Below are 22,512 nucleotides of genomic sequence, written 5' to 3'. Positions count from 1 at the left end.
AATAACCCGAATTACAAAAAAAAAAAACAGAAGAAAAGAAAGGGAAATAGAGGAACGATTGCGATCACGGTGATTCCAGAGAGACGCGGAGTAACGGGCTAAAAAATAATCCTTTGTTTAAAGGCGACTAGTGGTGTCTTTGGCAAATAATCGATTATCATGCAGTAAAGATATAAGTCTTGTAAGTTGATATAAGTATCGTAACAAAGCCACCACAGTAATACAGAGGGTACGTATTGTTAAGACTCACCCATAAAGTCTGCTGTCCCGCAAGCTGCTCCTGCTCCAAATAACACAGAAAGCACAATTACGATAATGTACCAGATATAAATGAACATGTAGATTTGTCAATTTCTTTGTATTGTCTCTTTTCGTTCGTTTCAGCAATGAAACATGTATACGGAAGTTAACTAAAAAAAGAATTTACCAGAACCATTAAATAACGATTTATTGAAATAATACATGTACAATACGCTAAACAAATAAATATAATAATATCCACTTGGCCTTGAGGAAGTACGTAACAATAAGGATTATGAAGCGTTCAAGCGTTCAGCATGTTTTACAAATGAATATAATACGTATATATGTATATGTATAGGTATTTAAGCGGAAATGTAAAATAAATCATAAAGCGAAGGTAAAACAAGCGATCGTAGATTGCTCTGATCTATCGCTTTTTAATCGTATCCTATTAATAATCTGCGGGGCTTTGCTTTTATTACAGAATACAAAAATCTTCAGTAATGCTGCCTTTTAAATTCATTCTCCCATATCAGATCTGAGAGTTTCTTATCGTCGAGCCATTAAATGACATTAAGAAGCAAATTTTAGACTATATATGGTGATAGAAAGTATTTCTGATAAAGTTCGTTTAAAACTTTAATTATTTACATTACTGGGGTTTCTTGATAAACAATATAATTGATAAATGTATCTTGTCATTAGGAAACAATTTATACTGGTGACTATATTAAATACGAACCATTATTTTGGTAAAGATATTTAAAACAAATGATAAAATTAATGAAATATTTCCATATACCATTTGAAAAACTTATTGCATCAAATAAAATATTTTATCTTCAAAGTTGTAAGCGTACTTTAAAATAAATAGGGTCATTTACTATTTCTTCTTTAAAACACTACTTTACCGAGCTCTACGTCTACTTCGACAAATTTTTGCCGTACCGACGAGGGAGAAAAAGTTTTGATAAATTCTTCTAGCATGTAAATATTCGCAAAGCCTCCGCAGTATGTTCATAGATCACGAGCGCTCGATGGAATGTTGAAACGTTGCTCGATGTGAATAATCTACGGGAACGGTGTTGTACCTTCTGCGTTCGTTACAAGAAAGACTTTGTTCGGTGTGACGTACAAGCCGAAGAGGAACGTCGGCGTATGCTACGACGGTAGGAACAATAACTGTTTACTATACAACCATGCGACAATCAGCGTGAACGATTTCACGGGAACATATAGTACATACGATCTGAAAACGTTGCTGCTTTAACCTCTCTACGTTATTTTACGTTACGTTACGAGTTAAAAGACGGTGTCTTATTTCCACGAATCTCGAAAATGTCTAATTACTGTTCGAAACAGTGTGCTCTCGAAGGAATTAATCCTGCGCAATTCGCCGTGATCGAACCGTGACACACAAAGCGTAATTTTTCGATTTCTCAGCCGATTCTTTCCACAAAGATGGAATATAATACAATATCAGATGATTGCGTAAGTTCGTGCCCGATTTGAAAATAAAATTCAATGGCTAAATTTTAAAGATTGGTCAAATTTAAAAAATGGTTAAATTTTCTACAATTATATATATATATATATATAGAAAAGAATGGTGACTACGTGTACAATCGATTAATAAAGTTGTATTCTTTAAAATTTAACCATTGAATTTATCTTCAAATCGGGCACGAACTTGTGCAATGATCTAATACAGCGCTCGGATTTACTTACTCGCGACGGCCGGGTCGAGGGGGCGTAACCTTCGAAACTCGGCCGTCGCGAGTAAGTAAATCCGAGCGCTGATCTAATACAATACAGTCGATTGATATACAGCAATGCTCGCATTTCTGTTCCTCCTTTTAGAATCGTCTCAGATCGAACACCGAAATATGTTACTGTTTTTCTTGCATTTCGAGCACCAAAGAAGTATTCTTCGTATAAACAAGACGGGCCGTCTACTAATGAATACTTCAATTTTTATAATCCACCAAAGGAAAAGCTATTCGATCGTTGTTTATTCCCGGAACATTTTACTTTCGAATTGGACGAAATAAAAGTGTGTGATTGCTTTAGAAATTGTTCGAAGTTGAAGACTGGAATGACAAACAGCTGTAAGTGGCATTTTTTTCAAAAATTGTTTTTTTTTACACAAAAAGGACAGGAAGGAAGAAAGTTCCAACGCTAATGAAATAAGGCTAAGTGTTTCCTGACTAGCGGTTAAAAGTTTTGAGTCAGTTACAAGATTGGTTACAAGATGATCTTACATGTTTTACATGGGTTTCCCTCGGAATTTTCATTTTGGTGCTTACAACCTTTTTTAATTCCAGACTTAAATTTGTTTAGATCATTTGAGACTGTTCCGTGATACAGCATACATTTTTAGTGGAGCTTTAATATCATCAGGATACTTGATAAACAGCTGCGTAGATTTTAAACAAGATCGTAAACAAGTTTTTAATAGAAATGGCTACGTTTTTTCGTTTCTGAAACCTATGAAATGATAGATCTGTATCTCCGGCAAAGATTATCCTTCAATGTTACCAACACCAGAATAGAGAATAGTGAAGGAGAACAAGGTAGAAGCGAATAGTGCTAAAAAATTTTCTAGTCGTTAAAAGGTTTACATAAAACTGAGCCAAGGATTAGTTTCTGTAACGAAATTTTTTAGAAAGCGCACATGCCATCTGCTGTAAACAATAGAAACATAGTAAAATAGCTAATCTAACCCGACGAAATTGCACCATTTTGTTTGTATAATATTGTACAAGTATAACGAAAAGGAAGCATAAAAATTGAAGCTTTGATTAGTAGATACTCCATTCTATCGTTAAGTAGGCGGGCTTATATGTCCCTTGCGCTAAACAAAAGAATCTGAAAGCGGGGCAAATATCCGAAGAGAAACTGGGACAGCTACCGAGGCAGTTCTGTACTTCTCTCAAGAGTGCTCTCCAGAAATCGAATGAACTTTATCACAGTTAAATTTGTATTTATAGCCACGAGGTTAGGCAACAACACACGGTGTCCTTTTGTCAAAACAGTTAGCGTGTTTCTTTCTTTTTAACATTTCAATTAACAGAGAAACGCAGTGAACGATCACGCCTCATCTACGAGATACATAGAAAGTATTAATTAAGGATTGTACTACGGTATGCTCGATATAATATAAAAGTCACGGAACTGTTGCAGAGGTGGGCAATATTTGGCGAAATAAATCTTTCAAATAATATTTAATATTTTAGATTTAATTTAGGTTAAAAAAATAGTATTTCAAATAGGATACATAATTTCAAAAGTAAAATATTTTTATTCGGACAATCTGAACCACGAAATGCAATATTTGTATTTTAAGAATCTAAATTTTTACCAAACTTTTATTCTTTGATTTATTTAGGAGTTATTAGAAAGACATTTAAAACCAAATTTTTTGGATAATCATGGTGAAAGCTATTTCTGATAAGTTCCTTGCTTCGTTTCATTACTCTGAAAAACTATATTATGTAATAACCACTCTAATATACGGAGCAGGTTTCTACTGTGGTTTGCTGATAAACAATATAAACATACAAAGAATCTTGCCATTAGGAAACAATTTACACTCATAAATGTATTGAAAATATGAACCATTATTTTCAGCAAAATAAAAATAATAAAATATTCTTCAAATAAAATACTATTTTGAAATACTACTTCAAAAACTTATTACGTCAAATAAAATATTTCATTTTCAAGGTTGTACGCACACTTTAAAAAATAAATAGGATTATTTACTCTTTAAGAATATTTTACCCAGCTCTGAACTGTTGCTCGTAATTGTTGCTCGCGACATAAAAGTCGTTATAGGTCTCGTTCTTAAATGTGGACAATAGCGTACGTAATTACCATGCAATATTATATGCGTGATTCGATATTTTTTAGAGTATAGTATATGTATAATTACTGCATTCGCGTAAATATTCTCGACGAGTGTCCGTCGATCAATACTAGCTACTGGTAAACGGTACGCAATTAACTATCCTGCGTACGGAAAATGTCCCTAGAGATCGATCGGTAGCCTAACGACGAGTATAAGATGTACACTTCCTAGCCGTCCGTTCGTTCGCAGGAATCAACTGCGAGTTTCGTTTCCTGTCTGCGACCAAAATAATCTGAGAAGTCGCAGGTTAAACGCATTCGATGCTCTTGTTCGTAGTATAATATACACGGGCGGATGCGTGGACGGATAAGATAATGGTACTTGTATCACTAGGGTGGACCTTCTTTTTCAACTATGAAATTTCGAGCACGCCGCCCCCTAAGATTGTTCCATTTCACGACAAAAAAAATTATATACACTCCCGCTCATAAGTCTTAGGACAGTGACCATATTTGTATTCAACTCTAAAAATGAAATAATCCTTGAAGGATGCGAACAAATTTTTTCTTATTCAAAGGTTTGCATGTGAAGGGAAGGAAATTCGAGTGCTCGAATTTCAAGTTGAGTCATTACTCGGTCTGTCGAGCGTTTGAATTTTTCGAGCTACTTGAAATCGACAAACTGTTCGAAAAAAATGCGAGCTACTTGAAAAAATCAAACGGCTCGAATATTCGAGCACACGTAAAACTTCGATCTACTTGAAAATTAATTTTTAGCTCGAAATTTTTCCAATTACTCGAACACAGTAAAGTCGCGATTCTTGTCAAACAGCCTGTGTTCTGCGCGGTCAACTACGTGTGTTACGCACGGTAACTCGAAAGCTATAGATCTGTTCGAGCTGAAAATTCAGTTTCGAGTAGATCGAAGTTTTACGAGGGCTCGAATATTCGAGCCGTTTGTTTTTTCCAACTAGCTCGAATTTTTTCGAACAGTTCGACGATTTCAAGTAGCTCGGAAAAATCAAACGCTCCACTCGGCTCGAGCAATCGAATCGAGTTTAGCTCAGCTCGTAAATAACGGGTACCCGCACACCCCCATTATAAATCTTACCAAGAAGTAAAAAAATATTTGTATTTTATTTTCATCGAAGAGTTCGCCACGTTCCTTTATTACAGTCTCCACTATTCTTGGGCACCGCGTGATCAATTTTTTCATACTTTCTGTTGTTATATTATTCCATTCTCGTTCCCAAATATTCCATAAATGTGTTTTCGAAGTAGGGCGAAAGTTTCGTACCTGTCTATCCAGTTCATCCTATCATTTTTCTATATATTCAAATCTGGTGATTGAGATGGCCATTTCATAATTTTTAATGAACTATTACATTGAAGTTGATCCATATAGTTTTTACACATTTTTTACATGTGTTTTGGATCATTATGATTATATTTATATTATGTAGTTAATACAGTTAAAGTTTTACTAAAAACCAGAGGTGTCCTAAGATTTACTAGCGCGAGTGTACAGTATACTCCCGTATAACGCGACCAGAAACTTGTTTAAAAAGACTTTTTACATGTGTTTTGGATCATTATGATTATATTTATATTATGTAGTTAATACAGTTAAAGTTTTACTAAAAACCAGAGGTGTCCTAAGATTTACTAGCGCGAATGTACAGTATACTCCCGTATAACGCGACCAGAAACTTGTTTAAAAAGACTCCTGCTCAAAAATATGTGGATATATCACTTTTATGAAATGTGTGAAGTATAAAGTATTTTATCATTGCTATTCTAATAGCATAAATAAAAATTTATCGAGTAGGTCTAACACCATATTATGTGAATTCTGACACATACAGACAGTTTACAAGTCTTTGTTCTTTCATTTCTCTGTGAATTCATGGCTTTAGCGTGGTCTGCTATCTTCTCAGGGATAATATAAACATATAATTAGCATCATGCATTATATAATTAGCAATGCATCAATTGTAAGACGCAGGATCTAAATATAAACTTATATTCTCCATTAATAATTTTAATGTGGTGAAAATAATATAGTACTCTTACAATCTTTTAATATTTTCACTGTTTTAAATTGCACGTGCTCATTTTTGTTATAAATGCATAAAATCCGGAGTCTACATATAATGAATGAAAATAATTTTATAGAAAATTTTCATATTGAAGTGGCAGCTATATAATTAACATTTTTGTAGAATGAGCAATGAAAAAATGAATAGCCCGGATACCATATGTAAATTAGAAGAAGATCTAATGAATTATTATTAAAACATGTGTAGACGAATACTGCAACAACTAGATTGTATAAAATTTATTTTAAATCCTTCTAAGATTCCGTATTGTTTTGACGTAGATATCAGAATTGGACAAGTGTCCACAAGCACGTGGACACTTATGACAAGTATGTGGACAAAAGTATTTGAGCGGGGGTGTATTGTACGTTGCAGTGAATGTACAGTACATGTACAAAATATTGTGTAAGACGACTCTACACTTACTGCCACAGAAGATACAGACACACAGTAATTTTAAACAATTTTTCCATCGCGTCATACGAGAGTCTACTGACTCTAACATTTTAGATCAATCGGACGTCGGGAAGACGTGGCACAAAGTTTTGAAATAGAAATAACTGCACGCTAAATGTGAAGAGTACACTGAAAATTCAAGTTAAATATAGAGTGGGCCATCTATTGGTTTCTTTTTGAATTCTGTGTCAAATCGTCATAATCAACACTAACGAGCTTGAAATAACGACAGAAAATTAGTGTCAAACCTCCACGGTACAAAATGCATCGTTTTACTCTTGAGCACACACACACACAGCGCTGGGAAATATTAAAAAATTATTTCCAGAGTGCGTGCTGTGTTGTAGAAAGTGTGCGAAAACTGAGAAAAACTGTTGGCCGAAATCAAGCTTAGCTGCGATTTGACGCAATGGATTTCTCTTTATGCGGAACTGTTAAGGACCGTTGTTACTCTAACAGCCCACAAACAATATGTACAAGCCCTAAAGGCAAATACCAATCGAGCTATTCGCGAAATAGAACCGCCAACCATCGAAAATGTACTGAAAAATTGGGTTGACAGGATAGGCTACTGCAAAGCCAGTCACGGGAGCCGTTTGAATGAAATTGTTTTTCATAATTAATCGGAAGATATACTCTATACAATAAAGCAGAAAACATTGAAAAATATTAAACAGTTTTATTTGTATAACAATTTCAAAAAGAAACTAACAGGTGGCCCACTCTTTATTCTATACCTTCAAAAATATCGTAATTCTAACTTTATCTTTATATTCAACTTTATGACCAACTTCATCTCTTTCGCAAAAATTATTTTCTTACCCAATGACACAATTTTAGAGGGTCGTGTGAAAACAATCTCGCAAAAGAAATTTCAACAAGTATAGCTAAGGTCCAGCCTAATGTATCACGCATCGAATGCGCAGGAAACATTATGTACATACTATTAAGTATTTGTTACCTACCCGAGTTGATTCCGATCGATGATTAAGCACTTTTTACAAAACGATAGATACAAAGTCTTTTACTTATAATCTCGGTAGGTATACTATATTTAAGTAACAAAGGAAAATCATAACTAAAACGACCAAGCTGTCTGCGGCTAGAGTCACATAACATACGCTACATACAATAAAGATCGACCGAAATCAGCAGAACAGAAAAAGGATTCGAAACTGAAGATTATCTATCTAATGACTTGCTATACGTATTAGGGATGGTATTAAGTGGTTTGTTGATTGCGTACCTGTCGTTACCATGCCTGAATAACGCTAGAATTTCTTCGAATGTTTTATTCTTGGTCTCGGGAACCTTCCTGTACGTGAAGATCCAAAAGATGGCTAGGAATGCACTGAATGGTAGGAACGTGTAGTTATCAAGGCTAGTCTGTAACACATCGGCATCAAGAGGAATTAGTTAACCGATCGAGATGACTCGTATGGAATTCACACATTCTTACGTTGTTACCAGACTGCGGATTATATACGTGGTGGATTAAAAGTTTGGAATCATTTCCTGATTTTTGTAAAAATCAAATATACCGATAAATTTTGAAATGATCCATCGTTATTATAGGCCTTTCACTGCAAATTGCACCCTTTTGCAGATCAACTTCAACATTTTGCAAATCAGTTTCACCCGTTTTAAGAATATTTAAGATTAATTATTTATTTATTATTTAATTATATATTTATTTAGATACACGTGAACGGTGTAATTATTGCGAGGGAAACATGATTAAGATTCAATACTTAATACGCTTCAATAAATACATACGTACTTTCACTTTTTTAATTTATTAATCACAAAATGCCTACAAATTAATATACAATACACATCTACACACGGTTTTCACATATTACAAAGATAATAGATTGATGATTACTTTTAAATAAGTATTTGACCTACATCTTCGCATTAAATAAATATTTTTTTGAATTTCTTAAAAATTAATTTACATTTGACTTGATTTTTTTTACAAAAACTTATTCAAAAATATTTGTAAAAGGGTGAAATTGATCTGCAAAAAGATGAAATTGATTTGTAAATGGGTGAAATTGATTTGCAAAAGGGTGAAATTGATTTTCAAAAGGCTGAAATTGATTTGCAAAATGGTGAATTCGGAGTGCAAAACCTGTATTTGTTTTTAACTAAAAAATAAGACAATTAAATAAATAAAGGAAGAACCAAATACATACAGTTACTCGAATTAATATTCGGAAACTCTAAAAAAGATAATAACTTTTTAAATATTGTACTATACGGTTTGAACTTTTTTGGAAAGCTAGAGCAATTAGTTTACTACAGGATGTGAAAATTTTTTTTTTCGAATATAGCAATTGATCGGAATTGTAGAAAAAATACGAACAGTTGTATTTTACAACTTTTTTATGTGGGCCTACATTTAAAATTTAAAAAGTAAGTTTTGTAGGCCTGTGTCAATTGTATGCACTGTAAAAGCTTCATCGAAATCGATTGATGCGGGAAAAAATGACAGGCATTGAGAGATGTAAGAATTCGTAGATTGTATAGGTCGAAAATAGTGAAAATCTGCAATTTTTACCATCTATGAACGTTTGTAGCTCATTGCAACGTCGAACGATTTTGACGAAATTTCAGAATATTTTTAATTGACACAGATCTACAAAACGTATTTCTTAAATTTTCAATATAAGCCCATATAAAAAAGTTGTAAAATGCACCTTTTAGTATTTTTTCTATAACTCCGATAAATTGCAATTTTTGAATAAATTTCTTTTCACATCATGTAGTAAACTAATTGCTCTAGCTTCCCAAAAAAAGTTCAAATCGTATAGTACAATATTGAAAAAGTTATCGTCTTTTTTAGAGCGTCCGAATATTAATCCGAGTAACTGTATAAAAACTAAAAACCCGTTTTGTTTGTATTTTTCTTTCTCCGATGTCGAGTCACACTCGACAAAGGAGTGCAAAGGGTTAATGGGCGAAATTGATTTGCAAAAGGGTGAAATTGATTTGCAAAGGATGAATTTGGAGTGCAAAACTTATATGTATATCAAGACTGTACTGTGTTACTCTAATAACCGTCCGTTTATAAGAGGATTTACATAATGTTAGGATAAAAAGTACTTTACCTTCATACTCGGGAAACCAATGCCAACCAAAAAATTAGCCATCCAATTGACAAGAACCGCGATAGACATGGCTGCGGGTCTAGGGCCCTGCGAGAACAGTTCGGCCGTGATCATCCAAGGAATGGAGCCGGGCCCGACAGCGAAGAACACCACGAAACTGAGTGTCGACACGACCGACAGATAAGACATCCAGTCAATCATTTCCTGCACATAACCGAAAAACTCCTATCAGGCAGTAGAATCGTGTTCTTCTTTCCTGAGCAGCCGGAGGAGTCTCTCTCAGGATGAACAAAAATCAGTAAGAAACCTACGGAACTCAATGAACAAATTAAAAAGTACCGCATGCACTGGTGCAGCTCAACCCTGTGTCTGAAGGCTTGATGATGCGACTGCAACAATGTGAACGTGCTCTTGTTATGTACAGTTAACGTCTTGTCCTTTGTTTTAGTTTTCGTTTCATTCTTTTTTTTTTTCTTCAAGCGACGAAGCATGACTGGCTATATTTACCACAAGGATCGACCGGGAACACTCGTTGCTTAGACCTCAGTTAGAATCACAGAAATACACGTGAATTACGTGAAAACACGCCAGACATATACCACAATTTTCGTGTTCTTACAGAAAGACGTGGGCAATTACGTAGAACAGGATCCAGTTTGTTGATATCAATGACCCTGATGCATGTTGATATGATCGACATCGGGAGTAATTTCATGTATACTTGTAATTAGACTGCTAATGTCGATGCAAAATTAATTTCATCAAGTTAACTCTCCACAAATTTTGTAATCTTTCTATCGTTACAAAATTTTACTCGAGTTTGTCGTAAATATAAGACACGAAATTATTTCCAAAATAGCTATACATATAGTGTAGAATTTGATCGAACCTAGCGCCGATAACATTATTCCAAGTTTATTCAAACAATTTACGATCGACAAGAATTTCTCATTTCTCAATTATTTCCAGTATCGTGCATTATACTATTTCATTGTTTCAGTTCAGCTTAGGTTAATTTTAGATTAATTTCGTTTCAAAAAATATGCCTGCAAATATTATTGCTTTTCTAACATTATTTTAATTCGTAAAATCCGCAGTCCAGTTATAATTGTCACCGACATTTGTCAACGATGTACACGAAATTATTTCCAGTATCGTGTGCATTGTATTATTGAAACAATTTTCAGTTCAGCTTAGGTTAATTTTAGATTAATTTTGTTTCAAAAAATATGCCTGCAAATGTTATTGCTTTTCTAACATTATTTTAATTCGTAAAATCCGCAGTCCACTTATAATTGTCACCGACATTTGTCAACGATGTACACGAAATTATTTCCAGTATCGTGTGCATTGTATTATTTCATTGTTTCAGTTCAGCTTAGGTTAATTTTAGATTAATTTCGTTTCAAAAAATATGCCTGCAAATGTTATTGCTTTTCTAACATTATTTTAATTCGTAAAATCCGCAGTTCACTTATAATTGTCACCGACATTTGTCAACGATGTACACGAAATTATTTCCAGTATCGTGTGCATTGTATTATTGAAACAATTTTCAGTTCAGCTTAGGTTAATTTTAGATTAATTTTGTTTCAAAAAATATGCCTGCAAATATTATTGCTTTTCTAACATTATTTTAATTCGTAAAATCCGCAGTCCAGTTATAATTGTCACCGACATTCGTCAACGATGTACACGAAATTATTTCCAGTATCGTGCATTGTATTATTTCATTGTTTCAGTTCAGCTTAGGTTAATTTTAGATTAATTTCGTTTCAAAAAATATGCCTGCAAATGTTATTGCTTTTCTAACATTATTTTAATTAATTTATTACGATCACATTTAGAACAATGTTGTCACGAATGATTTCCCGACAATCAAAAGCTTGTAATTTCATTTATTATTGCTTTGTTACACGGAATGTATCCGCCAAATAGAAACACTTATTACATTATTTATTGGAGTTTAAACGCTTCATTAGCAAGGGTTAACTTTATAGCTAACAGTGCTTGCCAATGTGGAGCAGAATTTCAAGATCTATACCATGTTAAATGGCAATGCTTAGACTATAAGAACAAACGTAATACATTAGAAGTAAAGCTTCTCAAAGGCAAGTACTGATTTACTCTTTGTACAGGTTTTACTACAGGTTTTCCTCGTTCTTAAAATTTGCCAACAGAAGTTGAAAATTGCGGAAACATCCGCAGTCTAGTAAGTACAGTATTAGTGGTTTATAAGCGGCGTTGATTAACTAATTGATTAGCCGATTGGCTAATACCATGAACCTATACGATACGTGTTGAAAATATCTTTGTTTATATCTTCGAAAGCTGAACGGTATTTATTATATTGTGTGTACATACATGTATATAAAATTATTCAGGACCCTGTTCTTCGCAATCACTGAAAAACGGTACAATTGATACGACGAATTTGAGTAGTGCGAGGAGAATACAGTCGTACTTTGAAAATTACTCGTTTGTCATCCCCTTCAATTCTATGCACTATATGCAGTTCCACTTGTAATCAAATAATCTTCACAAAGTTTAGATTATTAAAAGAATGCGTGTTTTAAAATTGTAAACATCAACATAATATACAGGTGCTCTTATTTTTACTTATGATTGACACCTATCAAAGTTTTGTCAAGCAAATGATATAAAATACCAAATATACAGGGTGATTTTTATAAAGTTTCTCGAACAGGATTTTGAGCATTTGACGTGATAACGCATTAATAAACACGTTATTTTCTTTAAGCATAATAATTGAAGCTTTTGGTCCGTGTGACCTAAAATTAATAAATTGAAAATTTTAGTAGAAGTTGAGATTTATGATGTTAATTACATTTTCAATCCACTTATATTTCATAGATAATAAACAAATGAGGCACACTCTATTTATAATTACAGAAATGGATTTTTAAGACTCGAGAAATAATATGGTCATCCAAATATGGGTGACATGGCAGTCAACAAGTTAAATACAAAAAATTTCAGCAACCTACTCGACAAACTTTTGTAAATGTGTAATCTAAAATTAGTTTTTGTGATTGCATTGATTATACATGATCCATCATTGTTTTAAAGATTAATCGATCAGAAGGAAGTTAGAGATTGCTCGTTCACGAGCGATTTTCGAAGTACAAACTCTCTTTCTGTATCTTTTTCGTTCTAAAAGCAGTTGAGGTGCTTCGTGGTGTGTATATTTGTGGACATAAAAGCTACACACAAACGAGAAATATGTTGGAAAGAGGTAGCTGTATTCCCCTCACGCAGAAGAAATTGATGAAACCAAGTATAAACAGAGGATATTCTAGGAAGGTAGAACAACTTGGTAGAAACATCGCTCTACGCGCAAGAAAAATTCAAGAAATATGCATAAAAACTTTCTTAAATCACGTTTCGTTGTCGAAATAATCGAATTGGACCTGCGAAATCAATTATCTCCAAAACAAAGTGTCGTGTATGAGAAAGTTTGACTATTCTTTTTTACTTTTGCACGTAGAATGACTAATAAATCGTTTGCATCCCTTGTTCTTGAACATTCTGTATAATGTCCTGAAAGTTACTCAAACTCTCCAAATATTACGTTGGAAAGAAAAAAATGGAGGAATTTTGTTCCTTTGTTTTAATTGAAATTTTATACCAATAAATATTTACCTTAATTTAATGAGTTATATGTCGTTTTAAAGCTTGTTTTACGCTCTATTTAATTATGCTTTTGATATTTAATTTTATTCAAATTTTTATTCAATTATTTGGCTTTTATTTCAGCATGTCAAAACGCGATTTTCGCATTATTTTTTTCTATGAGCACTGTGCATTCGTTGACACTTCCTTCGCCCCATACTTCGTTGATATTCCGAGCCGCTTGAGCGACACTTCGGCCTAGTTTGAACTCGTAGAAAAAAATAATGCGAAAATCGCATTTTGACATTCTGAAATGAAAGCCAAATAATTTAATAAAAACTTGGATAAAATTAAATATCAAAAGCATAATTGAATAGACCGTACAACAAGCTTTAAAATGACATATAACTCATTAAATTAAGGTAAATATTTATTGGTATAAAATTGCAATTAAAACAAAGGACCAGAAAGTCCTGCATTTCTTTCTTTACAACCTAATATTTTATATAAACGGATGTGCGGAAAATATTTCAAATCGAAATATGTAGAATATTTTCTTCGAAATTTTTAAGAAAGCTTTATGCAGCATTTCTCCCGCATCTGTCTTGTCAACAGAGTTTGACTATCTTCGAACACTTTGTGTACCGGTCGAGTTTGTTAGATGAACGAAAGGAATAACGAGGTGTTAGGTGGCTTTTGTAGCTCCTCTGAATCCGTTTCAGAATAGAACTGAATCTTGTTGGAACAACAAGAGCCGTTAGTTCGGCTCACGGTTGAAGATGTAAGAGATTAATAGCAAATTTAAAACGTAACATGACAAAGGGTGACAGGTTTGAGCCAAATAGAATGTATACTAATAACAAAGGGAGTGTAAATGTCTCCTCCAGGCAGTCACGAAAGAGGTCGTTGTGAACAGGGGAGGGGAAGGGGGGAGGGAAACAGGGGGAGAGAGATTCAGTAAAAAGCGCAATTAGTAAGCCCAAGCAGAAAAATGAAATCGCCATGCAACAAGTATTTGACACATAGATATACAATATGTATACATATGGAAACATATTAAACCAGTGAGGACATTTCGATTTGAAAAGTAAGAGGAACGATTTGGTCCTAAAGCTGCGTGTTCACGTGAGAACGAACTCTCGAGAATTGTTGTTTGTGCCATGTGGCGACTCGAGGTAAACTACTGTGCAAAAGAAAGAAACACCCGGAATACATAATTATAAGATACAATGACAAACAATATCTTTATGTAGAAATTGTATTGTGCAATGATTGACTTATAAGGGAGTAGACTCGTTTTTCCAGGATTGCAAGGGTACGGGATTCGCGTTCTCGTTTCTCGATTATAAAAAAATGGGGGTTTTCAGCGGTCAAAAACGCTAGATAAAAGATCGATCTAGGCTGCTATTGTCCTCGAAAGTCCTATTTTTAACCGACTTCGAAAAAGGAGGAGGTTACTCAATTCGATCTGTATGTGCCTTTTTTTTCGCTTTTTTTTTCTATGTATGTTCACCGATTACGTCGAGATGGATGGACCAATCGGAACGAAACCTTTTGCATCTTGTAGAGTATGTTCCCGGGATGGTCCCGTGCAAAAACATTTTACATTTCTTTATTAATCACGATTTTATTTGCGAAAATGTAGGGTGGTGATACCGTCGTGAACTCCGCTGAATGTTAGACATTAGGAACAGTAACGACGCGACGTCGTTACCGTTATCGATTGCCGCTTTCAGATATTTATAAATTACGATTTGGAATGTAACGGCTGACAGAGATAAAAAAGTGTGAAATAAAAAAAAACTTTTTAAAAAAAAATTAAACCGACTTCGAAAAAACGCACTAAAAAGAATGAAATAATTTCCATTTAATTTATGTGAATACACACAAACTTAAATACAATACAATCTCTTCGGAGGCGGCGCAAATATATTATTTAAATATAAATATATTAGTATTTAGAAGAATTTAAGGATTTTCGTAATTTCCAGTGTCGAAAATTTTCAATTTTGCGCCGCCTCCGAAAAGATTGTATTGTATTTAAGTTTGTGTGTATTCAAATAAATTAAATGGAAATTATTTCATTCTTTTTAGTGCGTTTTTTCGAAGTCGGTTTAATTTTTTTTAAAAAAGTTTTTTTTTTCGTTTACGAGCCGTAATTTGCATTATTCGGAAGCGTACAGCTGTGCATTTCATGAAGTATCGCGCGCCCGAATCGAGCCCGCTCGACTTTCTACGATCCGACCTGAACCCGAATATCGGGCGGCCCGCACATCCTACTGTGCATGTAGCTACATGTACATACACGAGAAAACCGAAGAACAGAGTGAAACATTTGCAAACTAATAAATTGTTTTCGTAGAAAATGGTTTCGTGAGACTAAAGATAAAATTGGTCTACGCAAAGTTGCATTAGCGTTTGTACTTTTCAGATTTTTATAGGCCATAAATGCAAGAAGTTCCGCAATATGTCCATTGGCAACGATCGCCAGTAGTTGCAGTTATGCACTTGTATTTCGTTCCGGATGTTTGCGAGCTTGAAGAATTCGATTGCTTTTCTGACATTCGTTTTGCTGCGGAATTCATACTTACTGTTGTTTCGCATTTACCCCTGGCAGAATGTTTCCGATCGGAGGCATTTATACGGATTTTAGAGAAAACATTCACAATTTAGAAGTATAAAATAAAAGTTGCCGCCAGTGACGGGATGCGACGCGGCGAACGGCCGTACTAATGGCGAGCGCCACTGACGGCAACTCATGTCGGGAGAAGATATTTTGGTTTTTGATTCGAAAAAACGTTGGTGTTGCAAACTTTAAAGCGTGGTTTCTCAAGATAAAAATCTGCTCTATCGCGTGATACGGTTAGATTTTACGCCGGACCCTTATTTTTTAAGATAAACTGAAAAATATCCTCAACAATTGAGGCAAAAGTGGTGTCTCTCCATCTTTAACGATTGCTTAAACATGTTTAAACATTCATAATGTATTACAATTGGATATCACTGTATTCGGGAAAGTCTACAGAATCTTTTGCTGTAAAGAACAATCCAATATCTTTTATAATAATATCACAATATTTGTTTAAAATTGAAAAATATGGTTTTTTTTTCAAAATCAAGTTTCTTAAAAACTTTGCATCTAGGGGAAAAATTAAGGGTAGATTCGGAATCAGCGAAAAAACTCTATAAGAATCATCCAACAGTAATTGTTGAACAAATTTGGTGATGGGCAGTGGTAATCGAATCGGAAATTTTCTTCCAGCTGATCTAATTAATCGGGATCTTTTTTCCGTGTAACATTTTGTTTATTGTCTCGTTTCTTTGTTATAATAAATGGAAGCTTATGTTATTTTGTTGTTTTTCATTCTTCAATAAGCGCCCCTTTTCATTTCCCATCAGTTTTAACTTCATAAAGTAATATTTTATACTTCTAAATTGTGAATGTTTTCTCTGAAATCCGTATCAATGGCTCCGTTCGGAAACATTCTGCCAGGGGTTGTATAACAGTTTCTATGTGCATATAGAATTTTATTTCATTTTATCGATACAACGAAAATTACTTTATCACAGTAAAAGTTATCGCTTTTTTATTGAGTTTGTTGTACGACATGAACGAAAGTTAAAAACTTGAAATTAGTATCAAAACATAACGGACATGAATAATTAATTATTTTCATAGCTATACATGCTGTCGAATAATGCAAATTACGCCTCGTAAACGTAAAAATAGAACTTTCGAGGACGATCGCGGCCTAGATCGATCTTTTATCTAGCACTTTTGACTATTGAAAAATTCCATCTTTGCATTATCGAGAAATGAGAAGGCGCATCCCGCACCCTTGCAATTCTGGATACGAGTCTACCGCCTTCTAACTATTCAATTAAGCGGAATCCTTATCAGGTTAAAGGATGCTTCTTTCTTTTGCACAGCAGTGTATACTCTCGAGAGTCGTATCAGAGTGTAGAACTCTCTAATGGACACAGGTTTGAGGGGAATCTCCAGACAGCTTACTCTCCAATAGCGATCGCTTTTGCTCCCGGGAATGAAACTCGCAACACTCTCATTCGAGTTGACAGAGACGCGAAAGCTGCTCTTGCGTGAGCGTGTAGCATTACCCTCTACTAATAGTCTCCCAGAAGCCGGGCTGATCAAAATGCTCTACTAAATAGTTATGATATTCTAAATTATAGCGCTATACACGGTGTATCTAGTAACCGGCCCGAATTGCAACTCAATTGTTATTGAAAATAGAAAAGAATTGTAGAGGGAAGTTCTGCACTGTTTAACACCATTACCATTAAAATGACTAGGGTACATTTACTTATTACAACTTTTTACATTTATAATGACATTAAAATACGTGAAAATAAATATTTTGCCCCGAATAAAATCAGTTCGTATACCCCGTCCACGGGTATATCCATGTGAACCACTACTAATCCAATTACAAAACGTTATTCTTAATTATTTTTCTATGCGACTTTCGCCAAATTATTTGTGACATTTTTTGGATTAAAATGACTCTAAACATGATATCATTTGAACTGTAATTAGTGGTTTAATGGACGGTAGTCCATTGTATAATTCGTATTTTTACCAATGAGATTAAAATAAGTAAAAGTAGATATTTTCCCTGAATAAATTTGTATTATTCAATGAGAATGTGTATTCTCGTTGGCGAGGCAATCAAAATTGTCAATCATTCTCATATTTTTATAATCTCAGGATTTGAGAAAACATTCTTCATAAATATTTGTAGAATTCAATGAGAATGTATTCTCGTTGGCGAGGCAAACAAAATTGTCAATCATTCTCATATTTTTATAATCTCAGGATTTGAGAAAACATTCTCTATAAAATATAAAAATAAGACCATTTTTCTTCTATCTCGATCACCAAAGGACTGTTGTTCACATGATCGTACATTCTTTATATCGTTTTAAATTGTATAGAGGGAAGTATTATTATTATTTAGATACCTACTTCGATACAATAAAAATATAAAATGAAACATCTCCTGTCTTTTTAACACTAGATCAAAATGACGGGTTCTAATATTCTTAATTTGCGATTATTCAGATTATATAAATGCTTTCCTGAGGAATTATTTATCAAATTCAGTTCTTGAGGTATATATCAGGTCATTAAGTATGAAACTTGACAAATAAAACACAAATTTCAAACACATTTGTCAAGTTTCATACTTAATGACCTGATACTATTGGAAAAATGGCCAAAAATTTGGATGGACACATTCTTGTTATGTTTATAAAATAATGTGTAATAGTTCTTTCTAGACCTGCGTAAAACTAGTGTTAATAAAAAAATTAAGCCCTCAGCATTACGTACATTAAAGTGAAGGAGGAGCTCATTACCACGGCACAAAAATCACTAGGAGTGTCCCTAATACTACGGTGTGAATTGCAACTACGATGAGAAACGAGCTTCACTTCCGCCTAACAGTTTAAGTTAGGTATCTATTCGATACATACATATAATTACTTAGATAGGATACTATAATATATAAAATAAACATAAAACTAGATAATAAAGACTAATAAAGATAAAACTAGAAGATATGACAAAAATGAAATCAAGAAGTAATAAAAAACCGTAACAAAAATAAAAAAACAAAGTAAAGTTAAGTGCACGAAAAGATCTACTTATTGAACCGAAAATTTAGGAAACAAAGAAAGAATGGAGATTTTAAGAAATAAAATGGAAGAAGAATTGAGAAGACAAAGGAGTTTAATTGTGGAATGTTGTGAACTTCACAATGCTCTTAATTTGAAAGAGCTTCAAACTAAAGATAATAAATATTACTAAATATTTGTTAATTTATGCACCACGGCGTTAAAATGAATAAAAGGTTCATTCACTTAAAATGTAACATATTTCGAATTCTAATCTGCATACGGAGGGTTAATTGATGATTTGTAATGCACACCATTTCTCTCAAACAATAATCTCTCATAATGTACAATGAAGCAAGTAACATCGCTAAAAATGCTGCTTATACACATGAAATACCAAAGAGTTAGTAGTTAAAAAATATGAAAGTTTAGACATTTATAAACAGTGGAATGCGTTGAGATCAGTCTTTGGATGGCTTAGTCATTGTTCCCGGTCTCAAGAGTGAAAGAATTCTCGCACGTATATCTGAATTTAACGAAAACGAAAAATACCCGTGAACCACCGTCGAGAGTGACTACAACGTGAACACGTGGCTAAAACACATTGTCGTTATGTGTCAACGTACCGATCATACATACGTAATCTCTCTGCCGCAACTGAAGTATAACGTGCAGGAAACGGGAGAACAGACCTTACAAGTTACATGAATGTTTGGGAGTAAATTAAAATGAGTCATTGAATGCAAATTTATATACGTAAAGTGGTGATAATTCTCACTGTCGGTGCAGTGCTGCACTCCAGCTGTGAACAAAGTGTTAGATACACCTTTTGCCAAGGTGCATGAAGTGACAAAGCACAAAGAGGTAACTATAGACAATCCACGTTCATTGTGGTGTACTTAAACGTTCTACGAGACCTAATCTCTGCTCGACTTTTTACACAAGACGTTAATCCCTCTCTACGGTAATAGAATAAAAGTCTCAAAAAAGCGAATATCTTTTTTTTCTCTCGATCCTCGACGTTCTCCGCGCGACAATCGTCATTATGGTATGGCCGCGACCGTGTCGAGGATCATCGTTACGTTTCGATTCGACGGAACAGTATACTTATACATACTCGGAAAGAAAGGGGTCCCAGAAGTTGAACTTACCTTTATGAGAAAAGAAATTGTGATGAATATTGAAAAGATAAACATGCCACCAAGACCGTATAAGTGAAGTGTACGTCTTCCTGTTCTATCCATAAGCGGGATGGATACTAACGTCATACAAACCATAATGGCACCTATGCCAATGGTTGCAAACTTGGCACTCTCCTCTGTCAAACCAGAACTAGTGAACAAATTTGTCGAATAGTAAAACACCTGGAACATAAAGACATCACAGTTTCGGCAAGTTAAACAATGCCGAACAGCCGAACTGGACCGGCGCGCCTGAACGGAATGTCTCCAAAAATCGGTCCGGCACGGAACGTATTAACGTACAGAGGGAATTTATAGCACGGGCTACTTACAGCATTAATGCCTGAAAGCTGTTGGGAAAGTTGCATAACGACACCGATAACGAGCGGCGTTCTCAGCGTTGGGCTACATATGAGCTCTGTCATTGATATTCTAGACTCGGCTTGTTGAGCCCGTTCTTCGGCTCTCATTTCCTCGATGTCTTCTTCCACTTCGTTACTCGCTCTCAACCTTCTCAGAGCTTTACGAGCTTCCTCCTCCCACTGTTTGGTAATGAGCAAATATCTGCGGAATAGAGTTCAAAATGAGAAACCACTCGGTGCATTCACCAAATAGCAAAATCGTAGTACTGACCGTCCGTCAGATGATCGCCTAGCAAAATGTTTCTCATTATATCCTGACTCCCTTACCATCAGTGTTGGCCGAAGACGATGACGAAGAATGACAATGGTCGTACCGAGTGAAATGAAACGATTACTTTCACAGACTTCATTGGCTACGCCGATGCTGTGAAATCATACTACAGTAAAATCTAAGCCGATTCTCGGTTCTGTGCTGTGACATAGATCGGGATCAAATACAGTAAATCCTCATTTACTCCAACAGCTGTGTTCTGCACAGAGAGTGATCGTATAGGGACACTATTTTTTTATGACTGCGTCTACCGAGCCGGCCACGCCGAGACTTCAATAGAGAAGGACAGAACGAAATACGGATCGCGTGGCCGAAGCTTGTCGCTTGATTGAAATTATATCGTGTTTGGTTTTATTTTAATCAGAAAAATGCTAGAATTAAGTTAGTGAAAGTCCCATAAAAAGTATGTAACGGAAAATAAAACATTTTTAATTGGCATTACATTGTGAGAACACGCGGGCCTTTAAACTGTGCCGGCGACGGCGACACGGTTCGGCCACGCGATCCGTATTTCATTCTGTCCTTCACTATATTCGGCTCTCTATTGAAGTCTCGGCGCGGTCAGTGCGGTAGACGCAGCACAATAAAAATAATAGTGTCCCTATACGATCACTCTCCGTGCAGAACACGGTTGTTGTCTCAGTGCTGTTGTGGCAGACGGTCTCGGTATAGTCCGCTGTCGTTTTTCGTTACAGTCTTTGGCCAATACCGACAATGCGTGCCAAGATAGAGTGAGACTATACATCATCTGGCGGACGAACAGTACAGTAGACTTCTGTATAACCAGTAATGGGCAAAAAGCATTTCAAACTATATATTCGTATGATAAATACATTATCAACTTGTAATTTATTATCACAGTTATTATCATAGTTTATTATAATTTAGTATTTCGATATTGTATTCAATTGTTATGTCTTTAGGAAATATTTCTACTACTACAACTAGTTTTCTTGTGTTCTCTGTACTAGTTAGTAGTTATATGCAACAACCTAGTACGCAACAATACGAACTTGTGGGTACCGTAGTCCCTCGATAATTGCCCAGTTGAAGCCGGGTGGTCTGCTAAAGAGCAAGTAACGAGGCACACACTAGAGCAGTGGTTCTTAAACTTATGTAGTCCGGAGCCCCCCTCTTGAACAACATTTTCTTTTTTGCGGACCCCATCTCAACCCTAGGCATTTTACGCAGTTCTAGAGACTTAATTTGAAACATGAAAATATGAAAACATGAAACATTTTGAACATGGAAATGATTCGAATGACCTTTTTTCAGCAAAAATATCTGTTAATGTAAAAATTCAAAATTGTTTCGCGGACCACAGTTTAAGAACCACTGCACTAGAGAGTTAGGAATCTATCTGATGATTTCTCCGATAAGAAAACATCAAAGAGTGTATACTGTCCAGAGCACGAGAGAAGACTAGCGGGAGGGGAACGGGACAAGAGGAACGCAAAGGTAATCTGAATGGTCAGGCTTCTTTCCCCGTTCCCTTCCCGCTAGTTCTCTCTCGTACTCCGCACAGTACTTGAAGAGATTGTTTTGAATAAGGGTAAAGAAACGCGTTGAGATAATCAATTTGGCTGCTCGTCAGCGCACGATTCGCCTGGC

At 34.9% G+C, this 22,512-nt stretch overlaps 1 protein-coding gene across 14 annotated transcripts in view; it reads right to left on the bottom strand.

Annotated features, from left to right (window-relative positions):
* The window catches only part of Glut1 (Glucose transporter 1), a 102,350-nt gene that overhangs the window by 21,287 nt on the left and 58,551 nt on the right, over positions 1 to 22,512 (bottom strand). For 12 of the 14 annotated variants that reach the window (XR_013009607.1, XR_013009609.1, XM_076430436.1 and 9 more), the window contains 5 exons: positions 20,541 to 20,772; positions 20,179 to 20,391; positions 9,761 to 9,985; positions 7,894 to 8,033; positions 251 to 280 (listed from right to left, as the gene is read on the bottom strand). Coding sequence is in view for 11 of the 14 variants with exons in the window: in XM_076430436.1 (XP_076286551.1) it covers positions 251 to 280; positions 7,894 to 8,033; positions 9,761 to 9,985; positions 20,179 to 20,391; positions 20,541 to 20,772 (840 nt within the window). In the remaining 3 variants the exon portion in view is untranslated. The remainder of the gene's footprint in view (positions 1 to 250; positions 281 to 7,893; positions 8,034 to 9,760; positions 9,986 to 20,178; positions 20,392 to 20,540; positions 20,773 to 22,512) is intronic. The other 2 variants (XM_076430441.1, XR_013009608.1) reach the window with 2 other exon arrangements.

Source organism: Lasioglossum baleicum, chromosome 9, assembly GCF_051020765.1.
Source record: "Lasioglossum baleicum chromosome 9, iyLasBale1, whole genome shotgun sequence".
Lineage (NCBI taxonomy): Eukaryota > Metazoa > Arthropoda > Insecta > Hymenoptera > Halictidae > Lasioglossum > Lasioglossum baleicum.
Note: the sequence above shows the minus strand (reverse complement) of the source record. Positions and strands in the feature narration are given on the sequence as shown.